The 23,028-nt window shown below is 42.2% G+C and overlaps 1 protein-coding gene across 1 annotated transcript in view; it reads left to right on the top strand.

The window, feature by feature from the left end:
• The window catches only part of cdkal1 (CDK5 regulatory subunit associated protein 1-like 1), a 200,574-nt gene that overhangs the window by 71,678 nt on the left and 105,868 nt on the right, over window positions 1-23,028 (top strand). Inside the window, exon 8 of the mRNA XM_076081315.1 lies at window positions 10,912-11,015. Coding sequence (XP_075937430.1) covers window positions 10,912-11,015 — 104 coding nt within the window. The remainder of the gene's footprint in view (window positions 1-10,911; window positions 11,016-23,028) is intronic.

Raw genomic sequence — 23,028 nt, 5'->3', positions numbered from 1 at the left:
TGTGTGTGTGTGTGTGTGTGTGTGTGTGTGTGTGTGTGTGTGTGTGTGTGTGTGTGTGTGTGTGTGTGTGTTGTCAGCGACAGTAAAAGGCCCTTTGTGAACAAGTTAAATCGTGATGCTTCAGCGTCATAAACAAGGAATTTACAGCCACTCAGTCAGAATGGTTCATTAAACTCGTGTGTGTGTTTGTTGCTGTGTGTGTTTGTGTGAACCATTGCCGTTACGCTCCAGGCATTTAAAAAAAAAGAAGCCCTTTGTTCCACAGTAACAGCTCATTTCATTTCATTATCTTTCTCTTCCCTGTTCTCTATTTAGTTACATTTTTGCCAGTCATAATCTCTGTTATTGTTATTGCTGTGCGCTAAAAGTCAGGTGTTAATGATCCTTCGCTCTAACCCCAAACCAATAACCAACTTCATCGTTTGTATCCTCCAGGCAGGGAGACGGGGCGGCGGAGGGAATAGGCTTCTCGTGGTTTGAGAGCTCTCTAACACAAGTGAAGCACTGCTGGCAGCTTCCACTTTCTAATAGATAGTTAGAAGTTGAATTCATGATCTGGAGGCTTGTGCTGCTGTGAATGTGAATATTACCCCATAATGACAGTGGTCATGCTTGATGCAAACATTTTTGATTTATAATTCCCCAAACATTTTCCTATACTATTGAAGTTATTTATTTTTTCTTTGCCATTTTATGATACTGTGAAAATCTTTGGTTGATGGTTTCTTTATTCACCCAGCTCATTCTCCCTCAAATGCTTTCAGGGATTGAACTAAGGACTAAAAACAGCAAACGCTGAAGGATTTAATAAATCATTTGTTACGAGAGATGGAAATGTGTTACTGTTTGAGTTATTGGCCTCAGCTATCTATGGAGTATAAAAGATAACCTTGCAGCCCATACAGTTTCTTATCCTCCCTTTGTTCAGCTGCCTCTATTCAATTCCCTTGCTTCCCTTTTTTTCACCTTCTGACACTAATAGTAACATATTTATCTGCTTAACAGAAAGCTAATTTAATCTGGCCATTAAGCCACGTTGAATATTGCACGATGCCATTGTTTGGGTTTTGAAAAGATATTTAATACCTTTTTAAACATGAATGTTTTGGATGCTTTACTCCAGCGACATAGTATTAATCTCTAATCATGTTTTTCTTCTATTCATTTCTGTGGCGGGCTACGATCAAAAAGGATTTGAACGGGCTACCGTCTCATTGCTCACAGACCCTCATCCCTGCCAAATCCTCGATTTCTATAATCACCGTAGAAGAAATACACACACATGCACACACACCATGTAAACAAAGCTGATACCAAGTGAAACGTGTGTGCGTGCGTGCTTGTGTGTTAGCGTGCGTTTTGAATATGTGTGTGTTGGCTGATAGGCCCCCATGTGTAGCTGCTTGTTTCCTGTAATTTGCGTCTGGCTGCCACAACTTCTCCATCCACTCTCCACGCCGGCACAGTGGAAGAATAGGTCTTATCAAGCTCGCTGCTGACCTTTACGTCGATGTGTTTTAACCATTGTGACCGAGGTGTTGTGTCCAGGCCTGTAGTCAGCTGGGAGAGCCAGTCCTTTTGGGTCACAGGCGTCTCAATGGAGAGGAGAAACAATAAGCCTCACATCAGGCGTGGCCAAAGTTAAGACTTAACTGAAGCCACAAAGCACAACTGCAATGTCAGAGCTAGACTTACAACCTTAAAGGAGAAGTTCATGCAAAGGTATTTATTGACTACTGTTACCGACCCGATGTGTCACTAAGTAACATGGCAGGACCAGAATTAATGTCCACATTCTTAAGAAGGAAAGCATAATGCAGAAAGACATGAGGTATTTCATTGATTTTAGGTCTTTTATTTTTCATCCACCAATACTGATTCCTTACCCCTCTATGCTCTTTTAAACTCAGTTGTTTACACTTGTTAGGTTCAAGGAACCTCTAGACTGTGGGGAAACCTCATGTAATCCTGCCGCTTACACAAAGAGAACCGGTTTCAATTATAAACAAAGCATTTAATACATCTCATGCTTTACAGTTACACCGAATATGACCTGCTCACCCCAAAAGTCGTTACCACCCACCCAGTGGTACAGGAGCAAGAGGCCGGAATTTCTTTATCCCCCGCCTTACAAAGTTCAAAAAACCTCCCATAATGTCCGTAGTTCCTATTGGCTAAATCCAGTTGGCTCCTCCTCCTCGCAGGACCCTCGCACGGGTATGACCTGTAATTGCCTGTCTAGAAATCTATCTGTCCCTTACTCCCAACATACTATTCTTTACAGTTTAAAACATTCAATGACTGTATTTTATGGCTTAACACTTCTATGGTAAACATTCTATATAAAGATAAAGATTTGCAACTTTTGGCAAAAACCTTCACAAGTTTCACAAGCATAGAGCTAAAGGTGCTACAAATTCTACTAAGATACACTTCTAACTACAAATCACTTGTAACTACAAATTCTAAAACACTTCTACAATTATGAATCTTCTAATTATGTATTCCAAGACACTTCTAATTATGATTTCTTATTTATGAATCATTAAACACTTCTATTATAATTTCCTAAAACATAGTTCTAAACCCAAATTTCCTACACACTTTAAACAATGACTGCTTCAAAATACGATGGATTTAAGCTCATTGCTCCTACGATTTACGCAGATATGAAAATAGTGATGAGTAAAGGTGCAAAATACAACATTCATATTATTAATATAGCAGCAAACAACTATTTGCTAGGTGAAGATGTAGTGTTGTAATGTCTATCAGAGCAGAGCAGAGCAGGTGCACTCCCTCTGTGTGTCTGTGTGTTGTTATCCGAGCTTGTCCATGCTTTGTTGACATATTCGGAGCGGCCGGATATGTGTGTGCGTGCAATATATACCACATTTCTGTCCTCCCTAATATTAGTATCGGTGTCGGCCCTGAATATTCCGTATTGGTCGGGCTCTAAAAAGTAGAAATTTCTTCACGGTACCGCCTCAATGTTTTTCAGCACGTAGATGATGATCTTCAGCACCCGATGGTCGAGCTCCACTTTCTCAGTCCCAGTCAGCACTCCTCTTTAGAGCTTCCCTCGCTGCTCCGAGCCCCCTCTGCAACAACTTGGAGACACACCTTTATAATAAAGACAATCACTTGAGCATAACAGATTCACTTTAAGAAGACGAGGCATTATTTCAGATAAAAGTGTCTTGAAAGGGAATGCGGTAGAGACACAGGGAGGAACGGGTGGAGTTTGGAAGTCATTAGCTGAAATAAAAACTAATTGAATCAGGCCTGTGTGCTCTTTTGTAATTTGAATTTCGCTGGCAATTACAGTGTGGAAGTGAATAAGGCCGATGAGAATGAGGAGCCACAGAGGGACACATGATGAGTTTAACACACACTTTACCCAAAACTATTCCTGAACTCCCTTTCAGACTGTAATATCACCACCACTGGGGTTCATGTGATATTCCCTGCAGATAATCTGTCCATATCGCTCCCTCATCTTAAAAGCAAATACACAAGCCACGTTCCACTGCTCTACTTGACTGCCTTTTCATTTGTTTTGATTATTGGTCAATGATCTCATCTTTTCTTTTCTGTGTTGTTTTTCTCCCCGAGGAGGAGAAGTGAGAACGCTTCATGTGAAGCAGCGACCAAAGAGGGAGAAAATGTGCTGATGTGCTTCAGAAAAGTAGAGTTACAGAGGAGTGAAGGGTGTTTACACAAGGGTTTCTAATCACGTACATGCATATGTGTGTAGGATCGTGGGAATGCATGGATGCACAATATACACACGCACACAATCCCATTTGATATGGCACTTTAGCACACATACAAAGACACACACCTCCACAAAGGAATACCCATTTTTCTTTTTCTATTTCGTTCCCGACACACACATGATCATATGCAGGCATGCTCCCACTCACTCACACACACACCCACACACACACACACACACACACACACGAACCCACGCCTCTTCTAGCTGTGTACCATGGTGGCCTTTCCTGCTGTTTATCAAACCAATGTATGGGTAGTTTTCAGCTCCACTGGTCTGAACATATTATTCCATTTCCCTCTTCCCCACTGCTTAACACACAAACACACAAATACATGCCTGACACACACACACGCGCGCGCGCACATGCTCTCCAACCAATGTTCTTCCTACTCACTCACCAGGAGAGACTTTGCTCCCCACAGTAAATCCAAAAGATTGATGTGTCTCCTTGGACAAAATGAGATTGCGTGTCATTACAAGGCATTACACGACAGAACCCCTGAGTAACTGAATTAGGCCCAGTGTGTCACAAGCAAACATAGTTTACACACACACACACACGCACACACACACACATAAACACTATGACCGTCTTAGACTATTTGCACCAGTTTCTTACATGTTTCCTTCCCAGGAGGTAGTAGATAAGGCTTTATTTCTGTGACTCAAACATGAAGGATGTTGTTTTGTCTATCGGGGTGTGTGTACATATGCAGTGTAGTCACATTATTTGGCACCTTTTTTGTTTTGTTGTTGCCAGTGCATTGGATTTTATTAGGATACAGACCCTCTAGACCTCTATGTGAGGTCGCTTACCGTTCCGATGAATCAGATTAAGTGCAAAGGGGCTGTAACCCTTCTCATAGATACCCCTTCCCCCCTATTGTCGTGGTTGAAATAACTGTTGTAATGTTTAATGACCCACAGATATCGGCGGACATTTGTTATGCTCTGCGGTAATGCTCTGCTGCGCCATACTGAGGCGATCTTCACTATGCTTCAGTCAATCGGGCGACATCATCATTGTGTGCCATTATTTGCTTGTGCGGAGACAGAGAACACAGAACAGTGTGGTCGTGCTACCTTCGGTGGGTCTGCCGCTCACGTTTCAAGCCGAGCCAAAGTGCTCAGCACTGTGACGTTCCCAGCACTGTAAAAACACCTCCATGAAATCCTATCGGAACGTTGGCAGAGGGACTTTCCTGCTTTCTGGCACATGTTGGTGAAACCTACGCAACACCTTGCCACTCGGCTGATCATGTGTAGAGGCATGCGTTCGATCAACCCTGTGAAGAAGGTACCAGTGTGTTGGATGAAAGAGATTTTACAGATCTGTGATGCTCCAAAAATACATCATTTAGTAGAACGTATAAGGTCTTATTAAGCGTTCAATAACTTATCCAATACTTGCAACAGGTGAGGTGATTAGCTGGCTAAGCAGTGAATCAGCCTCAGCCTCCAAGTGTAACTTCAGATCCTGCACCACTTAACTTTATCAGTATGTCTAGTGGTTCACAACAAACAAACGTCACACCATTATTGTCCAGTTACAATGGGCGGACTGTTCGAGTACAAACACTGTCTCGAGGTCTGCCTATAGACAAAACAAGAAGTTGGGAAAACACTCGCAGTAGACATGGGCTCGTGGTTTCACACACATGCTCTCACACACACACACATGCTCTCTCTCTGTAGTCAAAACAACAAGCGAGGCTGCTGTAGTAGTTACAGAGAACTCTAAGGTCAGCATGTGACCCATTTTACAAAACCCACACACAGTCAAACACGCAGACACACACACAGTCACACACACGCAGACAAAGCTGTTTCAGTGTGCAGTGCTGGGAACGCGACTAAATAACACAATTCAAGGGGTCACACAGGCTGGATTGAGCACTGAGAGGAACAGGCCCCAGCTGCATTAGGACACACACTCGTACACACACACACACTGGTCTATTCACAGATGAAAAGAAACATGCACACACACAAGCACACATCCAATACACACAAAAAGGCAAAAACAATATTATGTGTGAACTTTGTGTTTATTTATTTCTCGGTCTGTCCAGAGCTACATATTGGCAGGACAGAAAAAAAGAGTCAATGGCTGTCTCGCTGTTTCTCAACTTAAGCTCTTGACTGTAAAAGGCTCCAGACACTCAAGTAAATCACTTTTTTTTCTGTATTCTGAATCAATTTCATAGCAGTCAGTGAGCCATCTCTAAAAATCCACTGAAAAATAAACAAATATATTTAACCCCTAAAAACTGAATTTGTTTGTCATTTGGTTATTCTCAGTGGTCTACAGTCATTTCAAAAGCAGCCACGCATTGTGTTGTTGCTTTGCGTGTTAAAAAAACAAAGTGTGAGTTTTACTTGGGAGGATAAGATAAGTCTGTCATACTTAGAGGGATCCATCGGGCAATGGCAATGTCTGCGTAGATTCTTGTACAGGATGATGTCCCATGTTGACACCATTCATATTCTCATCGACAAAACGCAGGTTTGACCGTATCTATAACATTTTTGCTCTGGTTTCATTTCTTTGTTATAAAAGTGATGCAAAGAAGGCCAAGCTCAACAACAAGCTATAAGCATCTACATTTCTGTTTCCTCCTATTGTGATCACAGTTTAAAATGAGAGACCCTGTTAAGATATGATGCATATTGTCTTTATCCGAGTCACACACGATCTGCATTCAAGTTCCTATGTAACTTGAATGCAGCCATCCCTTATCAAGGGTAAACAGGGTTTAGCTGTCAACCTTTCTCTGAATAACTAATCATCCTCTATTCATTGCTCCGAATAGGTCTTTACTCCATTGTGTCAGCATTCTTTGTTCCTTGACTCCACATTATTTTGCAGCCTCCACTTTGACTTTGAGATGACACAAACGGCAAACTTACAGGCCCGAGGCTTTGTTCACTCGTATAATAACAGTTTAAAGATGTTGTTTGCTCATAAGTCCGCCCCGCCCCTCTCCCAGTCTCAACAACAAGTGCGATGAATAATCTTACTTTACAATTTGCGAGGTGCTCAGACTTCCCCTCACAGTTTGAGCTTTGTTGTCATAATTACATCTTTAAGCCCGCACAATATGGACCCCCAAGAATACGCACATATCCACGTAAATACTCACATGGCCCAATTTGTTTACGCACAGAGCAGTTTTCCAATTAACGTGTAGAGCCCTAAACGCTTATCATTGAGAAAACCTTTGCTCGCTCAACTCTCCAGCGCTCTGTCTGATGCAGCACAAGGGAGCCGCTCCAAAGGGAACCTAAACCGTGTGTGTGTGTGTGTGTGTGTGTGTGTGTGTGTGTGTGTGTGTGTGTTAAGGGAGGTTTACCAATGTATAGAGGAACCTCAGGGCTTTCCTTTCTTTGTTACCTTTTCAAGGCTGCAACCACACAATAGTCTCTCGCTCTTGTACACACATGCGCATATAGACACACACGCCGGGGAGGTGGCCTCTCTCATTGTAACACACTGACGACCTACACTGTTGTCAGGTACAACAGTTACCTCTGTGGTTTAATTAACTGGGATGAAACAGAAGGCGGAGAGGACTGAAACAAAGGAGGGAAAGGATGGAGGCTTGATAAGGAGGAGAGGTAGTTTTATTTCTTTTTTACTTAGAGAAGTAGTTCTCCTTTATACCACTGGGGGGTTGTTAGTGTTGGTGTTTTCGTCATAAATGGCGCCTTTTTCACGAACGTAACATTAATGTGAAATCATTGTGTAGTTTCAAAGTTCTCCTTGTTGCTGGGTGGAATAAAATGAAATTGAACCGTATTGACAAACTGTTCTTTCTCTTCCCTTGTAGTATGGAAGACAAAAAGTTGACCAGAATTAAGGAACTGAAGCTCGGCACAACTTGAATACGAGAGAGAGAGAGAGAGAGAGAGAGAGAGAGAGAGAGAGAGAGAGAGAGAGAGAGAGAGAGAGAGAGAGAGAGAGAGAGAGAGAGAGAGAGAGAGAGAGAGAGAGAGAGAGAGAGAGAGAGAGAGAGAGAGAGAGAGAGAGAGAGAGAGAGAGAGAGAGAGAGAGAGAGAGAGAGAGAGACACCGACCACTCCTCCCCTTCAGTCACTGTCAGTCTCAGGGTGCTGACTCGTTGTCGCAGTCTGTTTCGGCTGATGGTGAGGTCGAAACTGCTAATGCGTTGTTGTGATACTGGACTAATGCTAAGCAGCAGCAGCAGCACACTCACACAGGCACATGAACACACATGCACATAATTGATGAAAGCGCACACACCCGAGCAGGCCACTGACTGTCTCTTGAGATTAATGTTGGTGTGATCCACTCAGCTGGGCCTGATCACATTAGGATGGATGGACCCCCTGGTGGTGCATGTGTGTGTGTTTGCGTGCACATGCAGGGCCCCATCTGTCTTTGTTTTCTCCACAGCTAGGTCCTCTGACCTAGCTGCCATCTTTAGTGGCCTCAACGCCGATAAGCAATAGCCTGAGAGGGCGAGATGGACGGACAGATGGATAGATAGCTCTATTCTAAGTTAAGTGGAGCTGTTTTTTTTTCTTGCTGACATGTAAAAATGCTCCTGGTGTTTCTCCTTAGACCTTCTTGCATTGCTGCTTTGTTGATCGGCTCAGTATCTAGCAGTAGCCGGCAGTGGTGTGAATGTGCACCGTAGAAGAATAGTCTCAAGTAACCTTTCCTCTGGGAAATACATTTTGGATTCAAGGATCATGTATTGTCATTATGCAACACAGGGTTGCACAACAACATGCAGTTGTAGCCCATTTGCTCCATGAGACAAACATGATAAAACAGAAACAGAAGTGACTTCTTGTGGTGAATAAAGATTAAAAAAAGGAATCCGGGGGACTTTTAGCAGCAGCAACAAAACAATTCTCTGTGGAGATAATACGGCGGACATCGTCACATCAGAGAAACATTGTCCATCTACTTGGACGTCGTTTGAGCGCCAAGCATCATTGATGTGAACACAAGAGTCTGCCTCCTCTCATCCCACGGAGTCCTGCTGTCCGCCCTCAAAGTCGGCTTGATCCGACAATACAGCCATGTTTCTGTAAAGATGTGGGCACAACGGTCACCGACCTCCCGCTGCTGGGTTAGCCTGCATTTTCCTGCGACCGGACATGAGCAAGGAGCCGACAGTGTGGTTGAATAGCCTTAGGTCCTGCTTCGTTTAACTTCCACCCGGGCCTCCCTCTCCTCATTGGGCAGATGACTCCTCTCTCGGTGGCGTTTGGTCCAGCAGGTCCGGCTTTGCTGGTCCGCCGTGGGCGCTGATTGTCTCGCTTTTGTTTCGTTTTCTTCCCAGAGCGGCTTCAAGACTTCTTTCATTGAGTAGTGGAAACTATGAGGATACACTGATGGCCTTATTACCTAACCCTGAGTTCTGAGTTGCTGGCCTGTATGCGCTGATCTTCTGGGGAATCCGTGATATTTCTCCATGAGTCTGTCACACACAGATACAGGCTTTACACTTGTTATCTACAAACTGTCTGATTTCATAGTCTCCCACTAGCTGCCTTACGTCACAGCATTCTGGTTGTTAATCATTAGTGAGGCATTTTAGTCATAGCACTGGAGTGTATAAATTCCACACCAAACCAATTTCAACATTGCTACACTTTCAATAAGGAGAAATTGAAGCTTTTGATCTTGATTCTCTGTCAACGTTACTGGTGCTGTGTTAAAAGATGCTCGTGTTGCTTTCTTTACGAGTAGCTGGACTGTAGTCCAACATTGGTCACAGTTTGGTTATTATTTAGTGAAAACACCACTTGACATGCTGTATTGTACTTATGTGATGTTTGCTTTTTTACATAACTGCTGGTGTACACTTGGCAGGCCTTGCTCCATTTCGTCCTCAACTGAGTTATACAAAAAATAACAAATGTTGAAGCTATAGGTGCCAAATGCTACTATTTTTGCACCATACATGAATATACATGGCAAATAGAGGAAACATCATTTATATATATATATATATATATATATATATATATATATATCTCTATGAGAAAGTGGGTCTTGTTTTATTTTTTTGAATCCCCAAAAACACACATTTAACTAATTTATAGGGTTTAACTCGTGTTCACCCAACAGCATTTTCCTGCAACAAACTAGAGCTGTAGCCAGAAATTTAAGCCAACAGTGAAATAGTAAGTGAAAAGAAACCACTGTGGTACCAACAGTGTATATTTTTAACCCAGTATAACAAATTGGAGGTCAGAAATAAAACCCTAATGGAGTAAATACAAAAGGCCCTTCTAACAGTGGCCCTCCTCCTTCTTTTCAGTAGTGATTTACAGACAACTCTTGAATAAAAGCCCCCTTCATCCTGAACAAAGACTCCCCTAGAGTTTATACCATGCCGTGCTTCTAGATGTGGTGGGAGGCAGTATTTCTCCTTTTTTCCATTTAATTGTTTCTCTGTCTTAAATTTTCTGCTTCATAGTCGTACTCCCTCCCTTTCACGGTCAATTTGAATTATGCTTCTCTACTTTCTGTAAAACAAAACAGTGTATTGAGTCTAATCTTTCCATTGCTCACCTCGGTCTAGCAGACAGCTGTCCACGGTTATTCTGGAGCTAGCTGGAGTCCTTCTAAACAGTTCGGGAGAGAAAGGACAATGTTGACTCCCTGCTTTCTTCTCCAGCGTCTGCTCCATTGGGAAAGAGTCCATGAATAGATTTCATTAAAACATGATAAACATTATTGACCTAGCTGTGTACTCACCGTGTTCTCCTCAATCCCTCCGATTTCCACTGTTCAGTTCAGTTGATTCAAGTGAACATATTGTTATTAGTCAATTTTGAGACATTTTTCATCATAAGCAAATGAATAACACGGTGTTTAGTTTATTGCCAGAAAAGTGAAGTACAATAAGTAATCATATGAATTATTAATGAAGTTAAATTAGCTTTCCAACTTGTTGATATCAGATGTAGCCACATTTCCACATTGTTTAGTGAAGTTTGAATGCCTTAAGCATGCAACAAGTAATACAAGCGTTTTGATATTTTTGGGTTCAGTTCTATACTGTATATATATATATGTATAGAATACTGCTCTGTGCATCCATCACTTCCTCTCATCGTGTCTCTGTTTGTCTGTTGCTGTGTGTCTAGGTGTCTGAATGCGTGTACCTACTGCAAGACGAAGCATGCCAGAGGAGACCTAGCCAGCTATCCCATCGAGGAGCTGGTGGAGAGAGCCAGCCAGTCTTTCCAGGGTGAGTACATGATCCGTCTCACACATGCCCACTTACAGACACAGTCACAACATGAGTTTGAATTATGGGTATTTGTTAATATGCAGGATCCTTCTCGCTGTCTTCTCTCAAAAACGATACTTAAACGACAATTAGGGTCACGGAATGTCCGAATATACCGACTGATGATCTTGATTCATTTGCTGTGGAAGGAGAAGTGTCGCTATTAAAGGTGTTGATAAAAGATGACGAGGTTTTTGGAGAGATGATGCCAGATGAACAGCTGTTGTGCCCTGGCATCTGTTCCTGAAGAGCAGACTCCCAGAATCCCTAATCGCACAGCAGGCCATGCCCCAGGCGGGTCGGTCAAGGTCAAGTCTGCACATTATCAGACAAATCTCACTTCCACAGCATTTATTATACACAGCATATTATCCATCCATGACTTTTTAAAAAAGTTGGTTGCATTTTAGAAGGGATTTATCTGTAAAAGCATGCACTGAAACCATTACATAAATACGAAGTCCAGATCCATCTTCCCTCTTTTTCTCTCCACTGGATTGGAAACCAATGTCCAATGCAACGGTTCGGGTCTTTGTGACTTATTCAATTTGAACATGAGCCTGTTAGAAGAGCTGTTTAAGCCTAATCAAATGTACAACTTGTTTATTCAGTGTCAGTAAACAAGTCCTCATCCCTGTACATGTGCTTTATTGATACCCTACTTTTAAAAACACTAGACAGCTGATGAAAAGCAGCGTTTTTAATTGCAGATGCAACAGAAACAAATTAGCATCCTGTGTTTTAAGTTTGATGTTCTGAACGCTTTGAGGCAGCAGGCACTCTGGATTCAGTTGTCCAGAAATTCATGCTGGGACAAGAATCACAATCTAAAAAACCTTTAAAAATTATGATTTGTATGACTTGTGGCCACTGTGTGTTGTGACTTTCTGTTGCAGCCAAAAAGCACAACAGCAGTGCTAATACAGTTACCGATAAGAGAACTTCATTTTAACCCGGAAGTCTGTAGTTCGAGCATAACAGATGTGAAGATGCTGCACAGCAGTTGAAACTCCTTTTGTGGCAGGAACACAGCTGTGATGTAAGGAATAGGTTCAATGGTCAATTTATTTTATTATCATGTACACAACAATCACAGTGAAGCAGTCATTGACGTCTCAGACTCCCTCCAATTGTGCTCTTACAGATAAATACCTAAAAAAAAGCACATATAAATACAAATCCCTTCTGGAACAAATCTAATGAGAATGCTACTTGATACGAGGTATTCCACCTGGTATGGATGCTTATACATTTGATCAATACGCAAGTAGTTGTACGATGTTTGACAGTGCGCTTATAGTAATAGCAAAGATCAGCTTCACTAAGCACAGCTCACAGACTCAGTCTATATCTTGGTAATGAAAAACCAGAATATACCCTTGGCAAGGACATGGCTCTCTAAATCCCATTCAGAACTCTTTAAAACAGCTGCATCCATGGCACTGCGGAGCCCGGGGGTGGGCAGTCAAGGGCAAACTCACCAGCTGCTTGAACCGTGGTGTGTGTGTGTGTGCACACATGTTCGATGTGGGTGACAGTGCAGGGTGAAGATACACCTGCCCTTTACACTTGTTTGAGAAAAGTTGGGGGGCATACTGTTATTTTGGTAAGCCTGCGCTGTGTGACTAACGGGGCCTGTACTACTGTCTTGTGACATAAAGATTTGGCCACCCCAAATGAATGAATAAATAAATGTATGTACCCTAGTTATCAAACCAACATGTACAATTTGCATGTTCATGTAAAAACTGCTAGACTTGACGTTGGTTAACCATAGTTGTAGAACACGGAGCAGGAACTTCAGTTTTGAGATCAGATATAAAGGGTGTGTGTGTGTGTGTGTGCGTGTAATCCGTTAAAACGCAGGAAACATGAATGTCAGCGACGGTTAGTTGTTGTTTTCAAAACAGAGAAAGAGGAAGCTGGAGGTTACCGCCTGTCATGATTCACAGACAGTTGGAAGAAGACCGTGACATGCAGATGGGTAATGAGAGAGATGAGGTTTCAGTATCTTTCTATTCCTCTCTACGGTGGACACATTACAAAACACGTGTGTCAGTTGTTAAACCTGTAAGGGACAGTGTGGAACATTTCAGGGGTTTTACTGGCAGATATTGAATGTAATATTCATAACTATGTTTCAATCAGTGTATAATCACCCAAAACGAAATAAAATAGTTGCGAGTAAAAGCCAATCATTTATCAATACATCTGTGAACATGTTTACACAAGCAGAGCATGAACGATTGTCCAAAAGCTTTTTTTAGTAAACTTCTCTGCCGGCTGAGACGAAGCAGACAGAAGGATTGACTGATACTGACGGATGTCTGTGTTCTTCATTCTCTATAAACTTCTCTCAGAAATGTTGCTTATTTTATTGACATTTTACATTAGTTTCCAGTGAGATATTAATGACTTTATATCGTGACTTTGCTGTTGTAAACATAACTGTTGCTGCTCTACAAACAATATTTTGCTATATATTGGCCATGCTGTGAATGTTTCTCTCTCTCTCACACACACACACACACACACACACAGGCGTGTGATAAGCATCCAAGGAATATTTGGGCGTCCATACCCTTCTGATGTATATTTTGTGCGTCACATAATGTATTCCTCTTTTGTTAAACAAATAGAATCATCTACCACGTTTATAAACCAAAGGCTATTTACTCCATCAAATATTTTTGTTAGGTTTGGAATTACATTATGGCTCTCTCACTCTCACTCTATTAGCCACATTTTTCTTATCTCAAACAAATTGAGCCTCACAAATAGGCGCTGCAATTTGATTTGCTATTTGATGTCTTTTGAATAAAAAAAAAAAAAAAAAAGGCTGCAAGTATGAATGCTAATTTTGATTGGCCAGTCAGCCAGCGTTGGGGGTATTTGATTGGTTTATCCCAAGGAACTTTGAAAGGATTTATGGGATTTATTCAAATGCGATTTGAGGTAAATAGCTCTCTTTCCATCTGGAAAAAAGAGAGTGAGGGAGTGCACGGCTTTTAAAATAATCTGAATTATTCAAATGTATGAATGTATAATTTTTAACATCAGAGAGGTTTGTTAATGTATGCAGGTAATGGAGGCTGGAGATGTCATAGAAAATGACAAGGTTGTGGGTGTGTATGGGTGGGGAGTGTGGGGTTTCACGTGCGTGACAGAGACATGGGATTGAGTGTGGGTTGGACTGTGCGTTGGCACAGAAGTGTGTATCCTCAGGTTTATGTGAAACGGCTGTAAGTAGAGAAATATTTACCATATTCCTCTGGGTGAGCACTTCTGGAGATGGCGGATCATCTCCATGAGTTGAGTACAGTAGATGAAAGGTAAACAACCTCCATCCAACCTCCAGCGGTCTTGTTCTCCTCCTCCTCACTTTCCTATAGTCCTCTAAACTTCAACATCTCCTGCCTTCATACTCTTCCTAACCACTTCTGTCCTCTCTCACGTCTTCCTGTTGTTCTTCTGTCTCTCTCTCTCCCTCTCTCTCTCTCATGGCTCTTTTCAGTCCTAACTTCATACATATACATTACATTATTAGTTACAGTAATCTCCAAATTACACTTCTTAAAAGCTTCACAACAACTGTGCCGTAAACAATTTTGGACAAAAATGCTCATCAGAGGAGAGCAGCAAATTTCTCAGTGGTCATGTGATGTGTGACCAAGCCTATAATTAAGCATGGGGGTGTGTCTGTCTGGGGACTAAATAAACATGAATCCAACCGTACACGCTTCATGAGGTGTTTCTGATGCCCGTTACAGAGCAGCCAATACACTGCAGTACCAGGCTTAACTATAATATTCATATTTCTTTTTCACTAACATTTGTGTTTCACATTGAAACCTCTGGAACCTGTCCTGTAAACACGGAGGCCGCCTGAGAAATGTGACAGGAGACGAGGGGCCAGTCAGACAGAGCGGGGGAACTCTATTTTTGTTGTGGTCCTCAAACCCTCATTGTGGCTGTCGCCCTGTCATTTTAAACCGTCAGTTTGGGTGTTTTTGAAATGGCCCCATCTAAAACAGGAAGTGACGCCTCATAGCTACAGACACACTGCTATCACTCCCACATGACACACTTCATTAGTGCGCATAATGCGTCTCAGCCATCTCGACACAGCTTGATTTTTGGGCTCTAGCGAGTGTTGGCCTCATGACAACACACAAGTGAAACCTCGTATCATCAATATTGCTTTTTTTTTTTCTAGATGTGGACAGCTGGTGCTCTGCTCCCTTATTTAAGGAAAACCAAAAAACGTTTGATGTACTAGATTCTAAGCAAAACCAGTGAGAATGTAATGTGTGTAACAACGAGCATGAGTTTCTTTTTAGCACGTGAAACTGGCACTATAATCGCTTTTTTTTTGTTTTTTGTAAATCTTATTCAGCCTTTTTTTTTTATGTAACCATAATTCATTGAAGGCAAATGTACCCACTAGTATTCACAGATACCATCTGCTCTTCCCCTCTCATTCCCACATGACTGATGGCATCAGTGTCAAAAACCGATATTAGCAGAAAGGACACTGCTTAGTTTTCTGGTTCCAGCTCGATGACATGTGACAGACAGATATGTGGGCTAGCTTGTTGGCTAGCTCCAACATCTGTGACAGGTGTCGGCTCCTGTTTACCTCGGCTGCTGCAGATATGTGACACACGGCCGGATGAGGCTGCCAAGAATTGTCCCCTTTGGGTCAGTGGGTCCTCCAGGTTGTGTGTTTAAGTTGTGTGGCTGAATTTGAATTACACCTTTTAGATTAGATGAGCACAAAGGTAAATTAACCCTTTGAGGACAGTCGATCGTCCCGGCAGCAGAGAAAAGGCTGTGGCTATTGAGAGCAGGGCAGTACAATGTGTCATTTCAAAGATTTACAGAGTCATGTTCAGTAGCTGTTGACGGTACCGGGTGGGTTTTTTCTGCAGTTTTTTTTAAAGTAAAAGAGATAAAGGTAAGAGGATGAAAAGATAGCTCAGCTCTAATTTGTCTCTGATTGATTGAGAGAAGAGTGGAAACGGACTCAGGCAGGGAGCTGAAATATTGATAGGAGCACATTGATCATAATTGAGTCACCCCGATCAAAGTGCCGTCTATTGGAAGAGACCTTGTGGAAAAACGCTGAGCATGCAAGCACTAACTTGAATTCAGAGAGAGAGTGTGTGTATGTGTAAGCAGTCAAATTCGTTGTCCTCTGGGAAAGCTCTCATGGAGAAGCTAAAAATGGATTTACTGAATTTCCTCCAGCCCGAGAAGTTGCTGATATTTTTCACACAGACAGAAGTTTCTCCATGTGTGCTTTTCTGCACAGTTCAGACTCCTGCAACAGTTTTTCATAATCTGGCTCCTGTGTAGCCAATAAACTCAAAACAGATCTTCACTCACAAACACACACACACACCAGAGTTCAAGCATATGTCACCACTACCGATTAACTATTGCTGTGTAGGTTTATGCGTTGAGCATGATACACAATGTTCAGTATAGCTCTGTGGGTAAAGCGTAACACTAAAAGGTTCAAGGATTTTCTCTCCATTTGTACAACCCCAAAGTTAAAATGAGTTTGCATGAAGCCTCCAATGCAAGTCGTATCTTTTGTTAAACATCCAAACTGTCTGTACAGAAGACGAGGCTTGTGCTGACAGCAAGCTTCTGTGACACAAGTAGGCCGATCCAACAGAATCAGGGAAGCCTCTTGGTGCTCCTGTATAATTCTTTATTAACATATTAAGAATACTGTGATGTGGATTAGTCTGTAGTTGGTCTTTAATACTATTTCACTTCATCAACATTGAATTAATACGCTTTGACAACAAACCATTATGAATAGAATTTAAGTCTTTGGGGATTTTATTTTTGTGATCATAGCATTTCTTAAATGACTGTTTCATGATTAAATGACACAATCCCAGTGAAAGTCCACGCAGTCCTTTTGTTGCTGCAGTAGTCAATTCAGTCGGGGGATTTTTCACAGCAGACATTTTGACTTACGCAGGTGTAATTAATAACACTAATCATGACCTCATTCAGTTCAGGCGTTGCAGTGTCAGGGCGCTGTGTTGTGCATGCTGGCTCAGTGGCATTGGGACTGAGCCATTGTTAATGATATTAGTTCTTCCTGTGCTTTTCTTGAAAAGCACAGGAAGAACTACTACGTAGAAGTAGTCGATAGAAATTGTCTGCTTCAAAAAAAGATGTATTGTTAGTGAATTTATTTCATGGTCCGGATAGACGCCAAAGAGCCAATCGGCTCCCAACACGGTCTGATGATCTGTCCTGTTGCAACCGTGCGCTATTTATCAACAGGTAGCTTGACTGCCAGTATTTGTTGTAGGTTGACACACCGTACCGTACCAGGTCAGTGGTGTAGGTTCTGCTGCCATGGCAGGTTGCAGGGGAGTGATTGAAAAGCATTTGTATGTGGCTCTGTTTCTCATTCAAGGGAGACACAATTGAGATAGAGTATCTCCACCTCTCAGTCGGCTTCTTGCTGCCTGTGCCTGCTGTCCCTCTCTCTCCATCTCTGTCCCTCCTTGTCTCTGTGTCAATATTTCATCGCTTGTGTCATTATTGTCACCAGCTTGATACCAATCAGACTATTTGGTAACTGCCACTCGTTTTGGCTTTAAACACACTCATTCACACTGTACACAAGCATTTAAAGTTCACGCGCACGGGCACTCTGTTTCCTCATGCAGTCTCTTCAAGCAAGGTTTTGGGCACAACCCATCTGCAGTCTCACCTCTACCACTACTCATTATGCATGGCCATGATGCTGTTTGTGTGCGTCTTTGTCTTTTGTCACGTGTGTGTATGCGCAAATTCTCAGTTTGAGTCAGCTCACTGGTGGGACGAGAGACGCTGACGCACTAAAGAAAGGAGGCAGCGGTTATTTTCTATTTTTCTTGCGCCCGTTCTCGTCCCATATTTAATATATTTTCTTTGTCTCTTTCTCTTAAAGTTCAAATAAACTGCCGTCATCTTTCACTTGCTTTTCTGCCTCCGTCTTCTTGTTTGCCCTCTTTTCATTCTCTCCGTGGGCTGGACAAAAAGGCAACACGGGGTGGTGTGTGCGCGTGCATGTGTGTGTGTGTTGTGCGCGTGTTGTCCTGTGATTTAGTGCCAAGCTGGCAGCAGAGACTCGTGAATAGGGGGCCCCATTTCACACAAAGGGAGCACGGCATACACACGAACACACACTCACAACTCACAGTCAATGCCAGACTGCAGGCCACCAACTGCACACCTGGCATGCTGCTATTATGTCACCAGTGTGTGTGTGTGTGTGTGTGTGTGTGTGTGTGTGTGTGTGTGTGTGTGTGTGTGTGTGTGTGAGAGAGAGAGGGAGAGAAAGATTGTGTAAGTCCAGCAGACACCATCTGCTCTGTCCTCTGTGAACTTGTGTCCACACCTCTCCCCTCTTCACAATATCAAAATCTGTGAAAGCCTTTGATAAACACCATACTTTTCACTGTAGTATTTCCCTTATATTGCTCTATATGTCTTCGTGGTACTAAATGTGCCCTATTATGTTATACTGCTAGATGTATAGTATATCTTGAGCTGTATACATCGTTTTTCGAGTGATCAACAGCATTACAACTAACATCTGTAGTCTTGACCATAGTGCCGCTCTTTAAATGCACCATTTTACAACCCTGTGCTCCTTTACTGCTGTAAATGTAACGGCCCGATAATAAATCTACAGCTCTATACACAGTCTTAACAGTTTAGGGGAGCTACATCAAATATATACTGAATAATTACTCTATAAATTTCTCTGTGAAAATATAAGGTATATTGGTTCTAACATGCATGCAACATTAATGTTGTGTGAGGCGTTTTCTCCCTGTACAACAGATAGTGTTTGAGATACTTTCAGAGCAGCGGAGTAAAGTGAAGAGTTAAGCAAAGGCAACAAATGAGAATAAAAACAGCTGAAGAATAGAAAAATTGGACCTGAGCAATAGATGATGTATTACTGAGATTTGAAAGTTATTTTTTGAGGTACTAAAAGAAAGACGGGTAATAGTCTTAGGATCAGTTTCTCTCTCTGTTAAACATCTTCTTTCCCTCTTTTCATTTCTCTTTCCTTTCATTACATATTTTCTTCTTCTTCTGACCCTGTTTTTGGTCTTTTCCCTCGATTAAAGGCCATGTGTAGACTATATTTCCCTGCTGCCTGTGTGGGGGAGGGGAGAGCAGCTTCATCTTCAGTCAATAGGTGGCAGTAGGACACTTAGATTCACACCCGGACCATGTGCTCAGCTCACTGGCCTTGTTATTGTCTGGATGGCTTTACACACACAGTCTCTCTCTCTCTCACACACACACACACACACACACACACACACACACACACACCAAAAGCAGGCTTGTGCCTGTTAAAATGTTTTACTGCTGTAAGTCCTCTGACTCACATTTGGCTTTTAGTTCCTCCACTCAAGACGCCACTGTGTGTATTCCTGTTCCCTAGCACACTACTGCTCTGTTGTTTACATACCAGCTTCCTCCTTGTTAGTCCGTGTAAGGCACAAAAGATACTACATAAACGTCATACTTGTTTCTTTTTTTTTTTTGCTGCTCAAAATAGTAGATATTTGAAATGAAACAACAAAGCTTCTTTGATTGCTTTTAACATTTCAAAGTTTAGTACTCCATACCTTAAAAAACATGAATACTTGCATCATACGGAGTCCTTGCACTCGGCCGTATTTCCTCTGAGTTACTTTCCTGAGCTACAAAAAAATTTCAGCTAAGTGTTTTTTTTCATATGTAATTTTCATATCACATGGAATACAAAGGAAGCCTTTGGTCTCTGCCCTGACTGGTTCATAACTAGTAACTCTACTTGTTTCAATAAGCCCCAATGAGTCAGGACACACACACACACACACGCACACAGCAGTGTAAAAGGGAAAAAAAGAAAAAGTGGCTCAAGTCTTCAAGTTCGTCTGCTTTGAAGTCTAGACTTGGAGCTTGGGAGGCTGGAGGAGGAGAGATTAATTGGGCCGTTTAATCTACACAGTCCCTTGTTTGAACCCTTTCACCTTTTTTGGCAGCGTCACAAAACAAATGCCCTTTAGATACCTGCGTGGATTCAAGTTTCTGCCACGGGGCATATTTTGTGGACTGTGGATTTCCGTAAAGACTGATTTGGATCAGAAGGAGGTAGATGATAAAAGTAGGCTATTCGGTGGCGTACAGTACTACAGTGTGTGTTTCTCATGGGAATAAACGTATCCACAACTGAATGCTATTGTCTCCTCTTGTCGTCCAATATGTGTCATTAGCACCGTTTCCAGGTTGACAGAGGCCTGCCTATCCAATATTTACCTGGGAAATATCTTCCCAGCCACTAACTTCGTTTGTCCACTGTTTGGTGATGGGCAGGTAGCGTACATTACTTTTTTTGTTGAGAACAGCTGCCTACTGCATCTGGAAACAACGCTGATTAGAGCGGGTCAATCAAAAAATGCCGATAAAGTCGGTCATGCAAGGTTTGTGATGGGTCAGAGGTAGCTGTCAGACCTTGGGCAGACTAAACGTATATCTCCTCTTAGTTCACATTATACCTGTTTTACAAGGTTTTAACATGTTTTTCAGAGCCAATTGCCTCAATGAAGAGACATCCTGTTCTTTGAGTCACTGTGTACTGTTAACGGACACATTCAACACGTTTACAATCACATGTGTACATTTGTTTCAAAGACGGTTCATTTAAATGTGATACCTCTCATAGTCTGGCATACTAGCAAGAGGGGAACTCATTCTCTCTGTTTGGTTCTCTAAGGTACTTGCCTCCTATCTTTTACCACACAGGCATCACATGTACACCCACTTAACACACACATCACCATTAATTGGTTATTCTACCTTTAATCAACCTGAAGCTCACATCAATGTTGTTATCACCACTACTCATTACCTGTGAAAGAGAGAGGAATCAAGAGAGGGAGACTCCTGAAAGCCTGAGCAGTGAGACTGAAAGAGAACGAGAAGGAAACTGCAGTTGTACATTGTTAAAATATATTTGCATTGAGTCCCAACATGTAGCCTAATCTTCATTTAAAGTCTTAAAGAAATGGTTGTAACCCTATTGAGGATGCTTTTCTCCTTGTTTTTCTAAAGGATAGCCCCTTGAGAAGACCGAGAGACAGAGAGAAACGGGAAGTCAGAGAGATATTGAGAATATTTGGCCGTGCTCAATCTAAAACATTATGCAACTGCCCCACTTTTGCTCTGGTGTTTGTCTGTTTTCCTGCCCGAATGCATTCCATCGCTTCACTCCCCCATGATGGTTTTATCTGTCTTTTCTCCACTCTGCTCTCTCCACCTCTGTCATTACAGCTTCCCCTTCTTTTATCTCCTCTCCTTTTCAATCAATTCCACCTCCCACATATTCTCATCTTTCTATTTTAATTACATTTTCCTAACTTTATCTCTTTCTGCGTACATCTCTCTAACTTAATCAGATTCTTGTCTTATCAGTCTCCTTTTCGTCTTTGACTAACATTTCTCACGTTATTTCTCTTCCTTTCTTGCAATCTCAAGGTCTGTGTGTAACTCCTCTGTCCACTCTGCCTCTTTTTTCTAATCTTTCTCTCACTTATTTAGCTTTCTGATGTTGAGCCTCTATTACCTACTTTTAGGCTCAGAGACATTCTTTCCCCCATTTCAGACACATACCACCTCATGATGCGTAGAATGCTGTTACATGCTGTATGTGTGTGTGCCAGTCTCACTTTTCAAGGCTTTTAGGCCCTAAAATACACAAACCATTATTTGTACACTAATTCATTTTTTAATGTTGGTGTGGTTCATGTATTCTTCACCCTGGCTCCAAGAGTGAAGAATACATCTGTTTACAGCCTGGTACACAAAATGGTCTTGGCCTCTAAAGCTAATTGTTATGTAACTCTCCTATCTAAATCATATTGAGGCTTAAAGTTATGCATAATTTAGGGCGTGGTCACTTTGAGTGACAGGTTGCTTTCCACTGCTCTGCTACGTCAACTGGTCCCACCTCAGCTCCACCGCCAGTCCACCTCTTTGCCCATTTGTGGATTTATGGAAAAATAGCGATCGGATCTCAATTAGTCCTCAATGCGTCTTGGGCGCATTTACACATGTACTGCTGTCCACTTGTGATCGGCTCACCCAAGACTCGTGTTAATGCTGAGTCTAAACAGGGCCGGTGTCCTCCACTGATGGAGGCATGAACACAGCGGGGTGCTTCTTTTACTCCACAACAAGAAGACTAGCTTCCTTTCCTATAAAATTGTTTCCACCCAGTGGTGGTCGTCAGTCAACGTTTATTTCAGTATCCTCTTACAGACGGAAGACTGTTTCCGAATTACTGCTTTGAACTTAAGACACGCGTGAACAATTCAGCGCACAGTGAATTGAGTAAGAGCCTTTTTTCCTATTCCCTCCTGTTCAATCATCCTATTCTATCTTGTATTCAGAACCAACAGGAATGACAGAATCTACCGTCATCGTGTATATCTAGAAGAAGACACCCACGTCGTCTGATTATAATTTACAGAGCTGCACGGTGTTTTTGTATGGTTGTCCCCCTGTGGTATATATTTTGATACCATCAGGGGGTCTCTTCACACCCCCTGCAGGAACCAGTTCGCACATAGTGGACCCCCCGTGGCCACAGCCACGAGCCCCTGGTGTTGGTTGACATGAAAGGGCTACAGGGGGGGACAGCTAATGCACACGCACATCCTCACACAAACACACACTAACAGACAGACATTTGCTCAGAGAAATATTTAGCAAATGCTGGAAACTACTAAATATGTCCTCTAATAAATGTTCCCTCGAACTGTTTTAGCCCAACTCACTCTGTGCTTCAGGTTGTACTTGGCATTGACAAACAACCTTTGTTTTGTCCCTCAACAGTCTAAAGATAATAATTCATCTCATACACAGCTAGACAACAGTGCACGTTGAAATG

Source organism: Anarhichas minor, unplaced genomic scaffold, assembly GCF_050575085.1.
Source record: "Anarhichas minor isolate MPS153535 unplaced genomic scaffold, ASM5057508v1 ptg000080l, whole genome shotgun sequence".
In the NCBI taxonomy this organism is placed as follows: Eukaryota; Metazoa; Chordata; class Actinopteri; order Perciformes; family Anarhichadidae; genus Anarhichas; species Anarhichas minor.
This window is presented reverse-complemented; position numbering and strand designations above follow the sequence as displayed.